General features: G+C 55.0%; 2 protein-coding genes across 3 annotated transcripts; one reads left to right on the top strand and one right to left on the bottom strand.

Annotated features, from left to right (window-relative positions):
• Positions 1–1661: 1661 nt before the first annotated feature.
• DNAJC5 (DnaJ heat shock protein family (Hsp40) member C5) lies at positions 1662–14534 on the top strand. 2 transcript variants are annotated; one of them, XR_890110.4, is made up of 6 exons: positions 1662–1699; positions 7660–7777; positions 8619–8832; positions 9473–9644; positions 9728–9801; positions 10099–14534. XR_890110.4 is itself a non-coding variant. In XM_003983279.5 (5 exons), exons 2-5 carry the CDS (start codon positions 7671–7673, stop codon positions 10200–10202), a joined length of 597 nt encoding a protein of 198 aa, XP_003983328.1. In that variant the 5' UTR covers positions 1669–1699; positions 7660–7670; the 3' UTR covers positions 10203–14534. The 2 variants fall into 2 exon arrangements, 1 of the variants encoding a protein (XP_003983328.1); XM_003983279.5 differs by lacking the exon at positions 9728–9801 and having other exon boundaries at positions 1669–1699.
• Positions 14279–19344, bottom strand: LOC123384670. The gene is made up of 4 exons (XM_045055061.1): positions 19303–19344; positions 18510–19026; positions 16580–17406; positions 14279–14488 (listed from the first exon to the last, which is right to left on the bottom strand). The coding sequence occupies exons 1-3, from the start codon at positions 19342–19344 to the stop codon at positions 16910–16912; spliced, it is 1056 nt and encodes a 351-aa protein (XP_044910996.1). The 3' UTR covers positions 14279–14488; positions 16580–16909.
• Positions 19345–19351: the final 7 nt, after the last annotated feature.

Here is a 19351-nt window from a genome sequence, read left to right as displayed (position 1 = left end):
GGGTGGGGGGTGTGGGAGCTGCTCTTGTGTCTCCTGCTGTCACTTCTCCTGCCACAGGCCCAGATGACACCACTCTCCTGTCCCAGGTTCCTCATTCTGTTCAAGTGTGTCCTCCCCAGACAGTTCCATGTAGAAGGCAGGAGCAGTACTTCTCCCAGACTCTTACATTGATGTATTCTTTATTATTTTTTTAAATGTGTGTTTATTTTTGAGAGAGAACATTTATTTATTTATTTTAAGTTTACTTATTTTTAGAGACATCACAAGTGGGGAGGGGCAGAGAGAGGGAGAGAGAGAATCCCAAGCAGGCTCCACACTGTCAGTGCAGAGCCCGATGTGGGACTCGAACTCACGAAACCATGAGATCGTGACCTGAGCTGAAACCAAGAGTCGGAGTTTTGACTGAGCCACCCAGGTGCCCCACACATACAGATTATTGAATCAGTATTGAGTTTAAAACTTACGTCCATCCTTTATTTTTCAGATGGTTGATCTCAGGCCAGGGTCGCAGGTGTTTAATGGCACAGGGAGCTGCCTAGACCCGTCTTACTCCTATCGCGGAGGCAGAGTAGGGAGATTGGAAAGCTCCCCCCCTTTTTTTTAAATGTTAGATATTTTCTTTAATTTTTTTAACGTTTATTTTTGAGAGACAGAGACAGAGCGCAAGTGGGGGAGGGTCAGAGAGAGAGGAAGACACAGAACCCGAAGCAGCCTCCAGGCTCTGAGCTGTCAGCACACAGCCCGACTCAGGACTCGAACCCACGAACCGCGAGATCATGACCTGAGCCGGTCGGACACTTGACCGACGGAGCCGCTCAGGCGCCCCAACACTTTGCCTGGTTTTTACCAGTGGTGATATTTTGCCAAAATATGAGTGTTTTGTTTTGTTTTAATTTTTAAATGTTTTATTTGCTTTTGTGAGAGAAAGTGGGGGAGGGACAGAGAGAGGAGGAGACACAGAATCCGAAACAGGCTCCAGGCTCGGAGCTGTCAGCACAGATTACAACATGGGGCTCAGACCCACAGACTGTAAGATCATGACCCGAGTCGAAGGACACTCAACCAACTGAGCCACCCAGGTGCCCCTCCAAACTGTAGTTTTAGATCATTACCAGGAGACTGATGTTGATACGATCTACCGATCCTACTCAGATTTCCCCATCTTTACTTTTACTCATTTGTGTGCATGGTGACCTCTGTTCAGCGGTTTCGCCTGCATAGGTTTGTGTTTGCGCCACTAGACTCAAAATACTGGAGGTCTCAGTGCCACTGGCCATCCCCGCGTTGGCCTTCGTACTCACACTCACCTCCCATCCTTGACCCCTTGGCACCCACCCATCTGCCTTCCATTTCTGACGTCGTATCATTTCAAAAATGTTCTGTAAGTACGGTCATACACTGTGTAGCCTTTTGGGATGGGCTTTGTGTGTTCAGTGGCATTCCCGGGAGGCTCATCCAGCTTCTCACAGCAGTTACTTTGTTTTCGTTTGCCAAGTAGTATTTGTTACATGGTGTATTCACACCCCAGTTTTTTAAGCATTCAGTTGAAGGACATCTGGACTAATTCTGGTTTGGGGCTGTTAGGAGTAAAACTGCTCTGAATGTTGTGTGTAGGTTTTTATGTGAACAGTGTTTCCTTTTCTTTTGCATAAATCAGCCAGGAGCAGACCTGCTGGGTCCTGTGGCAAGTGTGTGCCAGGTAACTTTCCAGTGTTTCCTGGAGTCCTTGTAATCGACCTCTCGCTCTGCCTCTGTGTTCACGCAACCTCACGTACTTTGCATTTACCAGGGTTTCATATAAGGGACTCCTACGTCGTCTGTTAGGTCTCACCCCTTTCACTCAGCAACATGCTTAAACGGTGGTTGTGGCTCATTCCCTTCGTGCTGAGCAGTAGTCCACTTTACGGACAGACCCCTTTCTGTTGATCCATTCACCTGTCGATGGACATTGGGTTGTTTCCAAATGTTGGCTGTCAGGAATAAAGCTGCTGTGACCATTGGTGTGTAAGTCTTTGTATAGACATGTGTTTTCATTTTGCATGTGTAAGACCGTACCCAGCAGTGGAGTGGCTGGGTCATATGATAAGTGTGTGTTTGACTTCTTAAGGCACTACCAAGCTGTTTTCTGAAGGGGTTGTGGCGTTTTACGTCTTCAGCAGAGTTCATGTTACTTCACATCCTTGCCAACTTACTTGATACGGCTCATCTTTTTTTTTTTTTTAATGCTTATTTATTTATTTAAAAAAATTTTTTTTTATTTTTGAAGGAGAGAGAGAGACAGAGCATGAGTGGGGGAGGAGCAGAAAGAGAGGGAGACACAGAATCCAAAGCATGGTTCCAGGCTCTGAGCTATCAGCACAGAGCCTGACCCGGGGTTCAAACTCACGAACCGTGAAATCATGACCTGAGCCGAAGTCAGACGCTTAACTGACTGAGCCACCCAGGAGCCCCTTAAATGTTTATTTTTGAGAGAGAGAGAGAGAGTGCAGGTGGAGGAGAGGCAGAGAGGGGGTGGGGACAGAAGATCCCAAGCGGGGTCTGCACTGACAGCAGAGGGACTGGGGCTCGAACTCACGAACTAACTGTAAGATCATGGACCTGAGATGAAGTAAGACGCTAACCGACTGAGCCACCCAGGTGCCCCGATACGGCTCATCTTTTTAATACAAGCTGTTCTAGTAGAAATGTAGTAGTATCTCATTTTATTTTGCATTTCTGAATGACAGCGACGAACATCTTTTCATGTGCTGTTGACCATCTGTATGTCAGTGTTATGCCCTTTGCTTTTCCATACACATTTTTAAATAGGTTTCTCAATTTCTATCAAATGAGCCTGCTAGGATTAGAGTTAAGATTGTATTGTATCTGTAGATCAATTTGGAGAGGATTGGCATCTTAACAGTATTGACTCTTCTGATGCATGAACATTATAAATCTGTATTTTTTAAAATCTTTGGTTTCTCTAGGCAATGTGTGATTTTCAACGTAAGGGTCCTGTATGTCTTCTGTTAAATCTGACTCCTAAAAAAATTTAGCGTTTTGGATGCTGTTGTAAATGAAACTTGAACGTAATAATATTTTCCAATTGCTTACTGCTCTCAAAAGTATGGTTGTTTTATTTAAAAAAAAAATTTTTTTTAACGTTTTATTTATTTTTGAGACAGAGACAGAGCATGAACGGGGGAGGGGCAGAGAGAGAGAGGGAGATACAGAATCGGAAGCAGGCTCCAGGCTCTGAGCCGTCAGCCCAGAGCCGGACGCGGGGCTCGAACTCACAGACCGCGAGATCGTGACCTGAGCTGAAGTCGGCCGCTTAACCGACTGAGCCACCCAGGCGCCCCAAAAGTATGGTTGTTTTAAATATCATATTAGTATCCTGTGATCTTGCTAACTTCACTTCTCAGTTGTTGGTTGGTTGGTTGGTTGGTTGGTTGGTTTTCTGTTTGTTTTTGTTTGTTTTTTGTGGATTCCTTAGGATTTTCTATATAAACAACCAAGTCATCTGTGAATAGGGACAGTTTTAGGTCTTTCTCTTTTTTCTTTTTTTCCTGTTGCAGTGTTCAGGGTCCTATGACAATGTTGAATAGAATTGGTGAGAGCAGGCGTCCTTGTCACATTCTGGTCTTAAGGGGAAACCATTCAGTATTTCACTCCTAAGCATATCAGCTGTAGGCTTTTGGTCAGATGTCCTTTATCAGACTGAGGAAGTTTCCTTCTATTCCCAATATCTCCTGAGAATTTTTAAAATCATAAATTGGTATTGAACTTTGCCATATGCTTTGATTGAATCTCTTGAGATGATCATGTGGTTTGTCTCATTTATTCTATAATGTAGTGGATTACATTGGTTTCTTTGGAAAGTTAAATCAGGCTTGCATTCTTGGGATAATTTCTACTTGATTAGATTCTATTTGCTAATACTCTGTTAAGGATTTTTGCGTCTGTGTTTATGAGGGATTTTTTGGTAATGTCTTTGTGAGGTCATGCTGGTTAAGACACGTAAAGAGCAGATCCTTCTTCCTCTGTTTTTGAAAAAGTTTATCTAAGATTAATGTCATTTCTTCCTTGAATATTTGTTAGAAAACTCATCAGGGCCTGGAATTTTGTTTGTGGGAAGGTTTTCTATTACCGATTCAATTTTGTTAATGTTTTTAGGACTACTCAGATTTTTCTGTTTCATCCTGTGTTAATTTTAGTAAATTATATTTTTCAAGGTACTTGTCCATTTCATCTAATTATTGGCATAAAGTTGTCTATAATCTTATCATCTTTTTTGTGCCTGTAGGGTCTGTAGTGATGACCCCTCTTTTTTTCCTTCCTCATGTTACTGATTTCTGTTCTTTCTTTTGTCTGGCCAGTTGTTTATTAATTTTATTGTTTTCAAAGAGCCAACTTTCGTCTTTGCTAAATTTTTCTATCACTTATCTGTTTTTTATTTTGTTGGTTTCTGCTCTTTAATATTTCCTTCCTTCCATTTCCCTTGGGTCTGCTCTGCTTGCTTCCAGCGTTCTAAGCCTGAATCTTAGGTTTTGGCTCACATGTTACATTTTATTATTTAGCTCAAAATATGTTCTATTATTATGATTTCTTTGAGCTGTGTGTTAGTTTAGAAGTGTGTTGGGTGATGTTAAATACTTGAGGTTTTCTCAGAGGTCTTAGTGTTGAGTTTCTAACTTAATTCTGCTAAGCTCGGGGAGCACACTTTGCATGATTTAAATTTATTGAAATTTGTTTTAGAGCCCAGCATGTGGTATATTGATGATTTTTTTTTTCTTTTCTGTGTGTTTATAGATGTTGAGGGTCACATAAGTGTCATTTAGGTGATGGTGGTCGGTAGTGTTCTTCAGGTCATCTATTTATACTTTGTTGTTGTTGTTCGTTCTGTCTGTGTCTGAGAGAGGGGTGCTGAGATTTTTAGAGCAGTGGGTTGTCTCTTTCTCCTTTTAATTCTGTCAGTACTTGTTTGATGTATTTTGACACTCTGTTGTTTTTAACACTTATTTATTTTGAGAGAGAAGACGTGTGCATGCAAGTTGGGGAGAGGGAGAGAGAATCCCAAGCAGACTCCACACTGTTAGCACAGAGCCTGACGTGGGGCTCAGTCTCATGAACTATGAGATCATGACCTGAGCTGAAGTCAGATGCTTAACTGACTGAGCCACCCAAGAGTCCCATTGTGTTTTATCCATTCTGACAATCTCTCCCTTTTTTTTTTTTTTTTTTAAATTTTTAAATTTACTTCCAAGTTAGTAGCATATGGTGTAATAATGATTTCAGGAGTAGAATTTAGTGATTCATCACTTACATATAACACCCAGTGCTCATCCCAACAAGTGTCCTCCCTAATGTCCCTTGCCCATTTAGCCCATCCCCCCCCCACAACCCCCTCCAGCAACCCTCAGTTTATTCTCCATATTTAAGAGTCTCTTACGGTTTTTCTCCCTCCCTGTTTTTATATTATTTTTCCTTCCCTTGTGTTCATCTGTTGTGTTTCTTAAATTCCAAATTCTGCTTGAGTGAAGTCATATGATATTTGTCTTCTCTAATTTTGCTTATTAGCATAATATACTCTAGTTCCATCCACGTTGTTGCAAACGGCAAGATTTCATTCTTTTTGATCTCTGAGTAATATCCCACTGTATGTATATACCACATTTTCTTTATCCATTCATCAGTCAATGGACATTTAGGCTATTTCCATACTTTGGCTATTGTCGATAGTGCTGCTATAAACATTGGGGTGCTTGTGCCCCTTCAAAACAGCATAGCTGTATCCCTTAGATAAATATCTAGTAGTGCAGTTGCTGGGTCGTAGGGTAGTTCTGTTTTTAATTTTTTGAGGAACCTACACACTGTTTTCCAGAATGGCTGCATCAGTTTGCATTCCCACCAGCAGTGCAAGAGGGTTCCTCTTTATCTACATCCTCACCAACATCTGTTGTTGTCTGAGTTGTTAATGTTAACCATTCTGACCAGTGTGAGGGGGTATCTCAGTGTGGTTTTGATTTGTATTTCCTGGATGATGAGTGATGTTGAGCATTTTTTCATGTGTCGGCCATCTGGATGTCTTCTTTGGAGAAGTGTCTATTCATGTCTTTTGCCCATTTCTTCACTGGATTATTTGTGTTTTGGGTGTTGAGTTTGATACGTTCTTTATAGATTTTGGATACTAACCCTTTATCTGATATGTCGTTTGCAAAAATCTTCTCCCATTCTGTCGGTTGCCATTTAGTTTTGCTGATTGTTTCCTTTGCTGTGCAGAAGCTTTTTATCTTGATGAGGTCCCAGTAGTTCATTTTTGCTTTTGTTTCCCTTGCCTCGGAGACGTGTTGAGTAAGAAGTTGCTGCGGCCAAGGTCAAAGAGGTTTTTGCCTCTTTTCTCCTCTAGGGTTTTGATGGCTTCCTGTCTTACATTTAGGTCCTTCATCCACTTTGAGTTTATTTTTGTGTCTCGTGTAAGAAAGCGGTCCAGGTTCATTCTTCTGCATGTCACTGTCCAGTTTTCCCAGCACCACTTGCTGAAGAGACTGTCTTTATTCCATGGGATATTCTTTCCTGCTTTGTCAAAGATCAGTTGACCATACGTTTGTGGGTCCATTTCTGGGTTCTCTATTCTGTTCCATTGATCTGAATGTCTGTTTTTGTGCCACTACCATACCGTGTTGTTGATTACAGCTTTGTAACACATCTTCAAGTCGGGGATTGTGATGCCTCCAGCTTTGGTTTTCTTTTTCAGGATTGCTTTGGCTGTTCGGAGACTTTTCTGGTTCCATACAAATTTTAGGATTGTTTGTTCTTGTGAAGAATGCTGGTGTTATTTTGATAGGGATTGAGACAATCTTTTTTTTTTTTTTTTTTTTAAATGTGTATTCATTTCTGAGAGAGACAGACAGAGTGTGAGTAGGGGAGGGGCAGAAAGGGAGACAGAATCCGAAGCAGACTCCAGGCTCTGTGGGGACAGTTCATGGGGCTTGAACCCGTGAACCATGAGATCATGACCTGAGCCAAAGTTGGACATTTAAGCGACTGAGCCACCCAGGTGCCTCGAGACAGTCTCTTCTTTTTATTGGAGTTCTTAGTCTAAAGAGTTCATTTCCCTTTTTCTTTTTTTTTTTTTTTAATGTTTATTTATTATTGAGAGAGAGAGAGACAGAGCATGAGCAGGGGAGGGGCAGAGAGAGGAGGAGACACAGAATCCGAAGCAAGCTCCAGAGCGGCTCCGAGCTGTCAGCACAGAGCCCATCGCGGGGCTCGAACCACAAAATGCGAGATCATGACCTGAGCCGAAGTCGGACGCTTAACTGAGCCACCCAGCTGCCCCATTTCCCTTTTTCTTTTAGCCTTTATAGCTATACTTTGCATTTCTTTATTTAGAGGTTGCTCTGGAGATTACAATAAACACATGTAATTCTGCACAGTCTCTGTGGTGTGGCCGTGTTCTCGCCTTCACAGGCACAATCACCAACTTTAACTTTGCCTCTGGCCCCACTCCCCACACCCCTTTATGTCATAGTTGGATGTGTTGTGTCTGTGGACCTCCTGGCCCCCACTAGCAGTGTTATGATGTTTTGCTTAGAACAGTCATCTGGAATAAAGTGTGTCAGCAGTGTGCTTGGAATCTCTATACTTCTTGATGTTTTCTTCGCATTTTTCTTATAGATTAGCCTACCATGGCAGACCAGAGACAGCGCTCACTCTCTACCTCTGGGGAATCACTCTACCATGTTCTGGGGCTGGACAAGAATGCAACCTCAGATGACATTAAAAAGTCCTATCGGTGAGAGGCCACACGCGGGGAGGACCTCGTACCTCGTGGGGTTTGACTTGCATTTACCGAAACCAGTGTTTGTCCCTGGCTGAGCTGACCCCGTGTCAAGCTGGCGATGGTTCCACCACACCTTGTAGCCTACAGCTCTCAACTGATATTTTCTCGGCAGCGACAAAATAACACTTTGTGGGTGATACAGACGGTCTGCCCTGGAGCAGCCAGGTCCAGAGGGAAGCGGGTCTGAGCCTGCTCCGTAGCCGGGGCTTTAGAATGCTCAACGATTTGCTCTTCTCCGCGCAGTGACAGTAGTCCCCTCCCAGTGGAACTTACGCACAGCTGCACGGAGTAGGCCATAGGAGGCAAACCCCCCACGAGTCCGCACCCTCAGCTAGTTGTCTCTTGTGTTCCTCACGTGTGTGATTCGTGAGCACAGAAAGCAGGCCCACGTTGTGCTCGCCTCGCTTGCAGTCACTTCGTGGGGCAGCTGAGCAGTTAGCCTGCTGGGACACTAGAGGTCGGCAGTGGGTTTGCCTTGGAGCTGTTGGAAGAGCCCTCCCTCCCCCACCCCCCTCGCAGGCTGTGCCTGCGGCCACTCCCCCAGGGTTAGCCTCACCCCAGGACCCTCTTCTCTGGGGCCGGGGCCGGGGCCGGGGCCGGGGCCGGGGCCGGGGCCGGGGCCGGGGCCGGGTCTGGGTCAGGGCCGGGCAGTTTGCAGAGATTTCTCTGGGTCTGACGGTCTGGAACTCTGGAGAGGTGGAAAGTGCCGCGGTGATGCATGAATGTGTCCTCCACAGGGCCCTGTGATGGGTGTGTGTGAAATAAGGGACAAAGAAATGGTTTTGATTTGCAGAAAACTTGCCTTGAAATACCACCCTGACAAGAACCCCGATAACCCGGAGGCGGCAGACAAGTTCAAGGAGATCAACAACGCCCACGCCATCCTGACGGACGCCACAAAAAGAAACATCTACGACAAGTACGGGTCGCTGGGGCTCTACGTGGCCGAGCAGTTTGGAGAGGAGAACGTGAACACCTACTTTGTGCTCTCCAGCTGGTGGGCCAAGGTGAGCGGAATGGGCGGGGGGCGGGGGGTCCGGGCGCACACAGTCAGACCGTTCAGTCCAGGGGCTCTGCTCAGGGGCCCCGGTTCCCGGGTGTGGGGCAGCCTTTCTCCCCGTCCCGTGCGGACGCGGCCGGCTCGCTTGCCTGTGTGCAACGGGCCGAGAGCGCACAGAGCGAGCCCGACACCGAGCGGACGTCCTCTGACGAGTAAGTTCCTACAGAGACAGGCCTCGCAAGGGAGCTTTTCCAGCGCGTTTTGGACGGATGTTTTTGTCGTCGTGGGGGAGGACGTGTTTGAAATCTGACTTGAGAAACTTTTGACATTTTGTCCGGTGGTTCTGTTTTGAACGCTTGTCCTTTTCCTCACTTGACTCACAACCCGTGTCCCGTGAAGGCCCGAGGGTGTGACGGCCCCGGCCACCCGGCGCCGTGGTGCTGGCCAGTCAGCCCCGTAGCCCCTCCCTGTAGGCTCCCTTTCCAGAAGCTTACAGAGCTCCGTCTCTCGGTGTCCCCGCTCCTCGGGCCCTGAAGGGCCGCGGAGGGCGTCTGGGCCCGACACGCCCCCAGAGCGGCCTCGGGCTGGCCGCGGGGCGGGGGTCCCGGAGGCCGCGTGGCCAGCGCCCCTGTCGTCCACCCGCGCAGGCGCTGTTTGTCGTGTGCGGCCTCCTCACCTGCTGCTACTGCTGCTGCTGCCTCTGCTGCTGCTTCAACTGCTGCTGCGGGAGGTGCAAGCCCAGGGCGCCCGCGGGCGAGGACGCCGGCTTCTACGTGTCCCCCGAGGACCTGGAGGCACAGCTGCAGTCGGACGAGCGGGGTGAGTGCCCGCCGAGGGCCGCTGAGCGGGGCGGGCCGGGCCGGGCCGGGCCCTGAGCCGTGTCGACCTGTCTTGTCAAACAGGAGGGCACTGACACGGTGCCGCAGTGTTTGTGGTGGTCGCTGGGACTGTTGAGGTGTGAACGTGGACACTTGAGGTAAAAGCAGACGCAGAGGGCTGTCCCCACCCGCGATCTGAAGCGGCCGAAGTTCCACGGGACCCAGCAGGTGGGGAGGGACCGAGGGCTGGCGGTGACCCGAGGCGACGGAGGAAGGTTGCGTTGGGTGGAGGTGCGCAGGTAGCCTCTCCCCTCCGACCTGTGACCCTGGTGGAGCGGCCGGGCGACGGAGCTTTGTCACGAGGACGGTGTCGCTGGGGGTCACACGTGCGCTCGGGAGGCCCGGTGGCGAGGCTCCGCCCTCACACGATGAACACGCGCGTGCTTGCTTTTCAGAGGCCGCAGACACGCCGATTGTCATACAGCCAGCGTCCGCCACAGAGACCACCCAGCTCACGGCCGACTCCCACCCCAGCTACCACACCGACGGGTTCAACTAAGTTCCGGAGCCGCTGTGATAGAGGATAGCCCAGCACCCGGCCACTTCACCCTTAGAATCATGAACTGTAGCCGCAGAGATGGGGAGGGGGCTGCCCTGGCCACGGAGGAGGAGCAGCCGCCAGCCCGCCGGGGCCCTTCCCACCTCTGTGCCCGCCCACCCGTCGCCCCCCAACACGTGAAGTGCGTCGCATGCAGTATTTAAAGCAGTGTAGCTACGGTCCTCTTCTGTTCTCTCCTTTTTTAATAGCATGTCTGGGGCCACGTTCCGTGTGTGTCTGTGTTGTGGGCGCGCCGCGGTGTGGCCGCGTGAACCAGACGCCGAAGCAGTCTCGGGGCTCACGAGTGGCCACACCGGCCGTGGCTGCTGCGTAGGGTCTCCCAGCCGGGCAGGCTGGGGCCAGAAGGGTGGCTCCTTCCCCTGTGTTGGTGGCGGCCAGAGGCGGGTTCTGGCCGGCGGCAGCTGTGAGGTCCAGTCCCTGTCCTGTGCTCGCCAGCCGTGTGGTCACAGCCAGAGCCTCTGGACGCGTTCGTTGCCTGGGAGGAGGTGGGCACGTCCTCCCTCCGCCCAGCGCTGGTGGCCTTTTCGTGCTGTGGGTTTGTGCGGGGCCGTTTGCCTTGGTGGCTTGGCCTCGTGGCTGGGTTTTCCTCTGGGTGTTTGTCGTGGAACGTGTCGCAGGCTCTGCTGACCCCAAGATTGCGTTTTCTGCCCGGATGCGGCCCGGGTCTCCGTGGCACGCGGTCCCTGGCCAGGCTGCGGGACGTGGTTCTTCCGCACTCCCACTCTCGTGCCCCGGCCACATTCCAGCCACCTGCCCTCCCCTCGGGTCACCCTCCACATTCCTTCAGGCCCGCCCGGGCCTCCTGGTGGGCCTTTCTGGACCTGGAAGAACCACAAGTGGTGGTGGCAAGCCAGTTTGTTGTCAGAGGGGCTGACCGTCCAGGCCCAGGTTGCTGGCGGAGCAGGGCCGAGCGGCTCTGGGAAGCACAGTGGTGAGCACAGCCCTCTTCTCTGCGCTTCCCAGAGCTCCTACCCTCCTTCCTTCGCCCGTTCCCTTCGGCTGCCCTTGATGGTTCAGGCGGCGCTAGAGACATCAGGTTCCCAGAGGAGGCAGCACCTGGACCGAAGGTGCACCTGGTGCCCTTGGCTGGTGAGCCAGCAGCCGGACTGTGGGATGGATCCTCCTCTCACCGCTGTGTTGAGCGGCACCTTTTGTGGAGCTGGAAGTCAGTCTTGTCTGTGCCCCAGAACTCGTGGGTGACGCCCCTGCCGCGGGGACTGAGGAGACGTGGGTTATGATGTGCCCGTGCCGGCCCAGAGTTGAGAGTTGCCCCACACCCCCCAGCGGCACCAGATGTGCTGTGGCTCCCTGCTGGGCCCACACTGGCCGGTGGAGACCCACGGGGCCCACGTGGGCTTGGCTGCTGCAGAATGCGTCCTGGATTTGCAGATGAAGGACGAGGACGACGCCGGCTCAGACGTACCAGGTCGTGCTCCTGACGCCTGCGGCCTCCACCCCCTCCCGCCCGCCCGCGGAGCCCTCGCTTGTCTGCCACCCGGGGCCTTGAGGAGAGCAGGTTCTTGTTGTTGGCCAGGAAGTGGCTGGAGGGATAGCGGTGTGAGGACAGAATGCGGACGCGCTCGGAGAGCAGCCGTGTGAGGGCGGGGCCAGTACCAGGCCCCTGGGCAGGTGTTTGATCCCATTTTGTTGTTTTTTGTCCATTAAAATGATTGTGAAGACGTCCAACGAGAGAGAGAGTATGCACTGTGATTTTAAATTAGAAATAATTCGCTAAAATCTGACCTCGTGAAAGGCTAAGAAATTCATTGCCGGCTCTGGGACCAGGGAGGAGGTAAGACCACAGAGCTGTTCTCTGCCAGTCCCAACATGGCAGCGAGATGGAGCCTGAGAGGCAGGCTGTGGTCGGCCTTTGTGACGTTCTGGAAATACCTTTGGGAGCTGTTTTTCCCCCAGAATGGCCAAGAACTAGCTTCAAAGCCTGGACTTAAGGTAGAAAGCCTCCCCCTCTGCTGCTGGGACCTGCAGGGGACCATGCACCTCTGTGCTCAAAAAAACCCCGGGGCCACTGCATGCGTCTGGGGAGCCCCTCGCCAAGTGTCCTCCAGCCACAGGACGGGACACTGTCCTGGGGGCCGGGGTGGGTGGGTGTTGCAAGAGGGGCCGGGCAGGAAGTTTGTCCGACCAGTCCTTTGAAGAATGTGTGTAGTCGAAGTGAATCGTGGCAGTGAGGACGGTGACGATTGCCCAGGGGCCTGGGGTTCTCCCTGCCTGGCCCTGACTTGGCGATTCTGAATGAGAGCCCCCCCGGCTGTGCTCACTGTCAGCCCTGGGCGTGTTCCCTTTTTCTGGAGTGTTCTGTGTGTTTCCCTGCTGTGCACTTGCTGAGTCTGGAGGGGCACCCTGTTCACTGGCCACGTGGGGGCGACTGTCTGCCTGCTGCGCAGCTGTGAGAGCTCCTGGCTCTAGGACACCCCCCCCCCCCCCCGTCCCCCTCTCCCCTCCCCCTCCCTCTCTTCCCTCCCTACAACCCCCGTGCCTTCCCACCCACCGCCCGCTTCCCCCCTCCACTTACCTCCCCTGCTTCCCTCCCCCACACACCCACCCCCCTCGAGCCAAGGCCATGTGTGGCCAGAGAGCGCGGGGCCAGTGTGGGCTGGAGCCCGTCCTGTTCCACAAAGCGCAGGGCTTGCCCAGATGCCCTCAGGGGCCTGGCAGCAGCGACCGCTTCAGGATGGCAGGAAACACGCAGGAGACTCGCGGGGCGTCTGATGGTGGCTGCTGGCGTTTGCGTTCTGTTCCTGCCCCGTGATGTGGTCTTCTTTCCTTTCTCTTGTCTTCCTTTGGCTTTGTTCTGTTTTCAAACTGCTTTAGATATGACCGCTCGGCGTGTGAGCTTTCCTAGTTCCCTGGTCAGTCAGCGCGGTTTGGCACCCATGGGGACCCACTGGAGAAGAAGCCAGAGTGTGCTGAGGTTAGAGCAGGTGGCGTTTCCACACCCTTGACCACCAGGTGTGGCCACGAGGCTCCTGCTCCAGGAAAGGCCTGTTCCCACGAGTTCTGACGGCAGGGGACCGTCGGGTGAGCTCCTGCTGGAGGAGTGCCCGCTGGCTGTCTGGGAGACGCTGGGGTGACACCACCAGCAGGTGGGGTGGGCGCCTGCCCGCGGGCTCCCACCGGGGGTGGCGGGGGGCCCTGCCCGGCCTCCCCCGGCTCTCGGCAGATCCCACCAGAGGGACGGACGTGAGGGTGTGGGAGGAGCGACCTCATTCCTTTCTCAACACGCTGGTCTGTGAGCCCGTGTGACACAGGACCGCCCTGTTTGTTTTTGTTACTTTGGTTGTGAACCCTCCTGTGGAATTGGCGAAAGCTACGTTTTTACTGTCCTTACGAGCACGGTTGGCGTTGTCTGTGCTGTAGGTGTGGGCAGTGGGTGTGTGTGTGTGTGTGTGTGTGTGTGTACATATGTGAATATGTATATATCCCGCGGCAGGCGTGACTGCTGCTGTCCGGCGGCAACAAGTACAATAAAAGCTGGCCCCAAAACGGCCTTGGGTTTCCTGGTGAGTTGGGTCAAGAGCAGGGTCTTGGAGGCAGGTAGGCTCCTTCGCCGGGTGCGCAGAAGTGAACACCGACCCACTTGTGTCCCTAGGGTTTGTGTGAACGGCTAGGTAGGGTGCCAGGGCTACCGTGGTGGACCGTCCCCCAGTGCCACCCCCATCTCTGGGGGCCCACCCTTCGTGCTCACCTGACACTCCAGTGAGTGACCCTTTGGGACCTCCAGGTGGCTGGAAATCTCCCCTCCCTCGAAACATTAAAACCAGTTTTCTAAGCATAGGATACAGCCCGTGACAAATGCATTCTAGAGGGGATGCTGTCTCCTGCCCACAGGTCTGCTTTGGGAGGGGTCCACTGGGAAGGAGCAGGGGCCACACGGGGCCACCCTCCAGGAAGGGGCTGGGCTCAGGGTCCACAGGCAGTACCTTTCGCAGATTTTGTTTCCCTAGGAAATGGGACAATGTTTCAAGCTAAGAGAGGGAAGGCAGTTCACTCTGGAATAGACACGTGTGTATATATACATTGTTTTTAAATACTAAATACAAATGCATGGAAACAGCCGTCCATGCGCCGGTTTTGTCCTGTTGCTGGAACCCACAGAGGTGGGCAGGTGCCCCTGACCCCGGCTCCCACGTGCACCCTTGAGGGCCAGGCTGGAGGGTTAGGATGGGTCCCGTGATGATCTCCATTTCGTATGTCTGAATGTTGACCTTAAAATAAAGATAACTGTTGTAAAATAAATGTTTTCACCGCAAACCAGGCGTGTGTTTTATTTAAGGATCCCTGTGGCATCCTCTTTTGGGGGCGTCTTGCACCGGGGGGGCAGGGACCTCACTCCTGCCTGGCCCACGTGTGGACAGAAGCCCCTCCTTGGTTCTGTTTTTCACCTCCATTTTCTAAATACCACAAATAGGGTGAAGAGAGGGTCCTGTAAGCTCAGGGCGGCTTGGACTGTGGCTTCTGCGGCCCTCCTGGGACATGTCCCAGCAAGCCGCTGGCCGAGAGCCCGTGCTTCCACTGTCCCCTCATTCCCACCTGGCTGACTTGGTAACTCCTACCGCCTCAGCCTGGAACCGCCCCTGTCCCCCACGCAGACGGCAGATCACAGAACTGCCTGGCAGGACGGGGCAGGCTGCAGGAGTCCGGAACAGCACGCTGGGCCTGGGCCCGAACCCTCAGCGGGTAGCACAAGGTAGGCAAAGGGTGACTGTGGGGGCACCTGGGGCAGGCTGGCCACCCCCCGCTGTCCACTGGGCCTGTGCTGTGTCCCCCCGTCCCCCGGTTCCGACCAGGTCACCCCAGTGCCCGCCCACCCAGGGCATCAACGTGGAGTGCACTCGGGTCCTCGTGCCTGGACGCTGCTGTGCCTCCCTCCTGGGTCGTGTCTGAGCGAGTGGTGACCTGGCACTGCATCCTGGTGTCTCCTCAGCAAGGCCACCCTGCACCCCAGCCCCCATCTGGTCCTCCAGCCGTCATGGCTCCACGGGGTTCAGAGTTTCACCCCCACACACACCACACCGCCTTGGTGGCAGACAGACAAGAACAGCGCGTGGCCTGGGCCCCGTCAGGCACCCTGGACTGTGTGCAGGTCACAGCATGGGGTTTCCGGCCCCACTCCCAACTACTACTGTGCCTCTCTTTCCTCATCTCGGAGATTGAGGTCTCTGCCTCAGGGCACGTGTGTCCCTGGGGGGTTCGTGTCTGGCCCACACAGTGGGGCGGGTGGCCCAGGGGCCTTGGCTTTAGGTCGGAGAGGCCACCCTGAGCCAGGAGGCCCGTGGGTGTGACCACTCGGTCCCGGCCACAAGTGTCACCTTCCATACCCTTTCAGTGACTGTCCTTCACACCTGGAACCCCCCCCCCCTTGGGTCAGGGTACTGGGTCGTCTGTTCCCTTGGTCTTAGAGCAAGGCAGAAATACTTGGAAAAAAATTAAGCAGCATAGAAATGCTAAAAGTAATTTAACAAACACCTTGAAACAAACCCTCCTTCTGGACATAAATATGAAGCCGTTTGATTTAGATTTTCCATAAAAGGAAAGCTGACGGTGAAGCCCTGTACCTCCCTCCCCAGCCCCGCGTCCCCCTTCCAGCCCTGGCCACCAGAATTTCAGTCTCTTTCTGCCTGTGGTTCTAACCCTGCCCACCGGTGTCAGCAGCCATAAAGCCCATTTCATTCATGATTTTATCGACCTCTAAGATTTTGCCTCAACTGTAGCATGCTGTATTCAGCATGCACTTTCCCTCAGTGCAGGTTTTTTGAGAACTCCATCGTGGCTCCACGTAGGTTTGGTTTGTTTGCTTCAGCTGCTGCATGGCATGCAACCTAGAACCAACCACAAGTGGTCGACGGCCTTGCTAGCTGAGGACGTGGCTTTTCGGTTTTTCGCTGTTGACCAAAGCCTGGCTGCCGGGAGCAGGTGCACGCACGGCCAGCGGGCCATGGCTGGGCACCCATCCGGAAGCCCGTGGACTGCGCCGGTCACCGTCACCACTGGAAGCGGGGAGGAAGCGGGAGGGGGCGACCGGGAAGTGGCGGGACGTGGCCCCCGCGGCGGGGGCAGGGGTCTGGGGACCCGGGGCGCCGAGGGCCAGGCGGGGGGACTCCCTCCCGCTCAGGAAGACCGCGGCAGCGACTCCGCGAGAGCAGCTCGGGCGGCCACGGGCCGCGGGCAGGACACGGGGGTACCGGGGCGTCCGGGTCTGGAGGGGTCCCCGGCGCGGCCCCACCCGGCGAGCGCACGGCCGCTCGCAGCCCCGGACGCCGGGCTCTCTCCTGCCGCAGAGGGACCCCCGCTCCTACCGTTTCTCCGCGGACTCCGCTCACCGGCCCCCCACCTCAGCCCTTTCTCCGTCCGGGTGCGCGGTGCCGCGCGGGCCGGCTCCCCACGCTCGCTCGGCGGCTCCGCTGGCGCTGGGGCCCGGGGGCGCAGCGGGGGGCGCGGGAGGCTCGGAGGGGGCGGGGCCAGCGCTAGCCCCACCCCCGCCACGTGACGCCGGGCCAATCCTCGGCCCCCTGGAGGCCGGTCGGTGACCAGAGAGACGAGCCTGAGGACCCGCGCCGGGAGCCAGGCCCACCCACCGGCGCGCCGACCCCGGACGTGTCGCTGCTGAGGCCGATACCGCTCCCAGCTCAGCCCCTCCTCCGGCCCCGTCCTGTGGCGGTCAAAGAGGTGGGTCCTCGTGAACCCCATGTGCGAATTATCCCTTCTTGCCCTTCTACCCGAGGCCAGCTAAAAACCCACCCGCTAACCCCCGCCGGGCCCCTTCGCGCCTCTGAATCGGCCGCTCCCTCCCGTCCTGCTCGGAGCAAACCCACAGCTCCAGGCTGCTGAGCCCGAGCGAGCCCGGCCAGGAATCCGGGCACCTTGCGGTTCGGTGGGGGGCGGGGCGGGGGGGGGGCAGCTGAGGCCCCGTGAGGGGTGGAGTCTTGCCCCAGGCCCGTAGCAGCCCCCAGACTCCACTGCTGACAACCTGGCTGACTTGCCCGACTGAGCGTGACCACCAGATGTGCCCAATGCCGGTCTGGGGCTCCCCAAGCTTCCCTTCCGGCCAGGCCCCGGGGGCATCGCTCCTCGCCTTGTGGCAGCCGCTGCTGGCAAAGGGGTGGCACCTCACGGGCTGACGAACCTGAGATTGACCCCGGAGACACCATTCTCAGGTTGGACAGTCCTGGAGGCACCGCCCGGGGGCAGCTGGTGAAGGACACCCACCATGTCATGGGAGCTTCTGGACCAGCGTGGGATGGGCTCCCGGCTGTAGCCCCGTCTTCCCAGCTCTCCTCAACTTCTCCCCCAGGCACCTGCCCCCCCACCCCTCAGCTTCTGCTGGGCCCGGAGGAGCCCAGATGCCTGGAAAGGCACCATGAGGGCCACCGGAGAGTGTCCTGGGGATGGGCTCATCCATCCCTGGAGGGCCTCACCCACGCCTTCTGCCCCAACTGGAACCCCCCGATGTGCCCGGAAGCTGTGCTGATTGTGGTTCCCAGGAAAGTCTTGGACCTTGGGTTCTGGTCCTATCTCTGGGACTAAGAGGCCCCAAGGCCCAGAGGAATTGTCCCCTCCTTTCTCTGGCAGCCTGAAGACCCTCCCCCAGCGCCGTTTGCAAGGTGACCTACTTCTACTCCCTGCCCCCAACAGGACCCAGCAGGAGATGGGCTCAAGAACCCCCCCCCCACCCTCCCCCAAGCCCATGGCCTAGCTTCCCCAAGTTGCCTTGGACGAAGGGACCACAGCCTGAGGGGGCAGGTCCTCTGGTTCAGGCTTCCCGTCTCCCGATTCTGCCCTAGGCCCCCACTGACCCTCAAGAAGCGGGAGGAACTCGTCCTCCCCCGGAGGCTGGCTGAGTTGGGCAGGAGCAACTGGGCCCTCCTTCCAGCTGCGTTGTGCACACGCACACGTGCCCGTGGATTTGCCGTGTGCTGATGTGTGTGCGTGGTGTTGATACGTGGGTGTACGTGTGTGGGTTTGAGTTATTCTCTGGGAGCTGGTCAGCCCCTAGCTGGACTCTGGGGGGGCCGTCCGAGGAATAACCTAGCCTCTGCCTGGACCCTCATTAACGGTTTGCCCTATTTCTGTTCTGGAAAGACCCAGTGTGACCAAATGGCACGTTCCCAGCCTCACTGCCCCAGGTTACCTCCTAAGCAGGGCCAGGCCAGGTTCCCAGCACACAGCACAAGGATGTTAGAATGGGTGAGCGGGGGCCCCAGAACATGGGGAGGGGCGTCTACTCACCAGCTTGGGCAGAAGCCCCTCCTGCTGACCTCTGGGCCCCATGTCCGTGCTCTGTCCCTGGTGCCTGGCCACCCCTCGGACAGCCTCCTGCCTTTATCTGCCTGCCCTTGGCCTGGCCCCCACCCAGTGACTTCCTGTCCACGCCCCCGCAAGCTTTTCCATGACATGGTCTTTTGTGGGGTTGGGGGGGGGGGACCAAGGAGATCAGGAAGGCAGGAAAGCGGCAAGAGCCAGCCCTGGAAGAAAGAGGGGGAGGAAGGCTGGGGGTGCCCGGCAGCCCACCCCCAGCAGCCCAAGCATCTGCGTCCCACACACCCACACCCAGGCCGGCCTGCCACAGACCCACCGTCTGGAGGGGAGCGAGAGAAGCCCACACACCCTCGAGCCCGGCGGCAACGAAGGCAGGGCCGGAGGTGGGTTTCTGGCCCCACACAGCACGGCCGGCCGCTGAGGCCCCGCCATCTCTGCTGCAACTTGGGGCTCTTGTCAGTGGCTGGGATCCACTCGTCACTCCCTCCTACCGCCGCCCACACGCTGATTTCCGCCCCGCTCCCCGATACTACAAACACATGGTGGGGGTGGGAGGCGGCTGCGGAGGCTGTCTCCTGAGACCCAGAGCCCCAGGTCCCCGCGGCCACCCCGGGGCCCGTCTAGCAGAGCCAGGAGCTGTGCCCTCCTGAATCCGGCACTGAGCCCGGATCGCCGGGAGAGCCGAGCGCGAGACCGGGGGTGCCCGTTGTGCTGTGGAGAAGGCCAGGCCCCTGGACTCTTCCTCTCCGTGGTGGCTCCGCACCTCGGTCCCAGGCAGGGCAGCACTCAGGTGCCCCTCACCCATCGGTCAC

Source organism: Felis catus, chromosome A3 (genome assembly GCF_018350175.1).
Source record: "Felis catus isolate Fca126 chromosome A3, F.catus_Fca126_mat1.0, whole genome shotgun sequence".
Classification (NCBI taxonomy): domain Eukaryota; kingdom Metazoa; phylum Chordata; class Mammalia; order Carnivora; family Felidae; genus Felis; species Felis catus.
The sequence above is the reverse complement of the archived record's forward strand: the minus strand, read 5'-3'. Positions and strand labels throughout refer to the sequence as shown.

Coding starts and splice junctions, on each gene's coding strand:
- DNAJC5 (XM_003983279.5), top strand. CDS start 7,671: ATGGCAGACCAGAGACAGCGCTCACTCTCTACCTCTGGGGAATCACTC. Junction 8,833..9,472: donor TCTCCAGCTGGTGGGCCAAG/GTGAGCGGAATG, acceptor CCACCCGCGCAG/GCGCTGTTTGTCGTGTGCGG. Junction 9,645..10,098: donor GCTGCAGTCGGACGAGCGGG/GTGAGTGCCCGC, acceptor CTTGCTTTTCAG/AGGCCGCAGACACGCCGATT.
- LOC123384670 (XM_045055061.1), bottom strand. CDS start 19,344: ATGGGTGAGGGGCACCTGAGTGCTGCCCTGCCTGGGACCGAG. Junction 19,027..19,302: donor CTGCCCTGCCTGGGACCGAG/GTGCGGAGCCAC, acceptor GGGCGGCGGTAG/GAGGGAGTGACGAGTGGATC. Junction 17,407..18,509: donor AGGGGCTTCTGCCCAAGCTG/GTGAGTAGACGC, acceptor GGTCAATCTCAG/GTTCGTCAGCCCGTGAGGTG.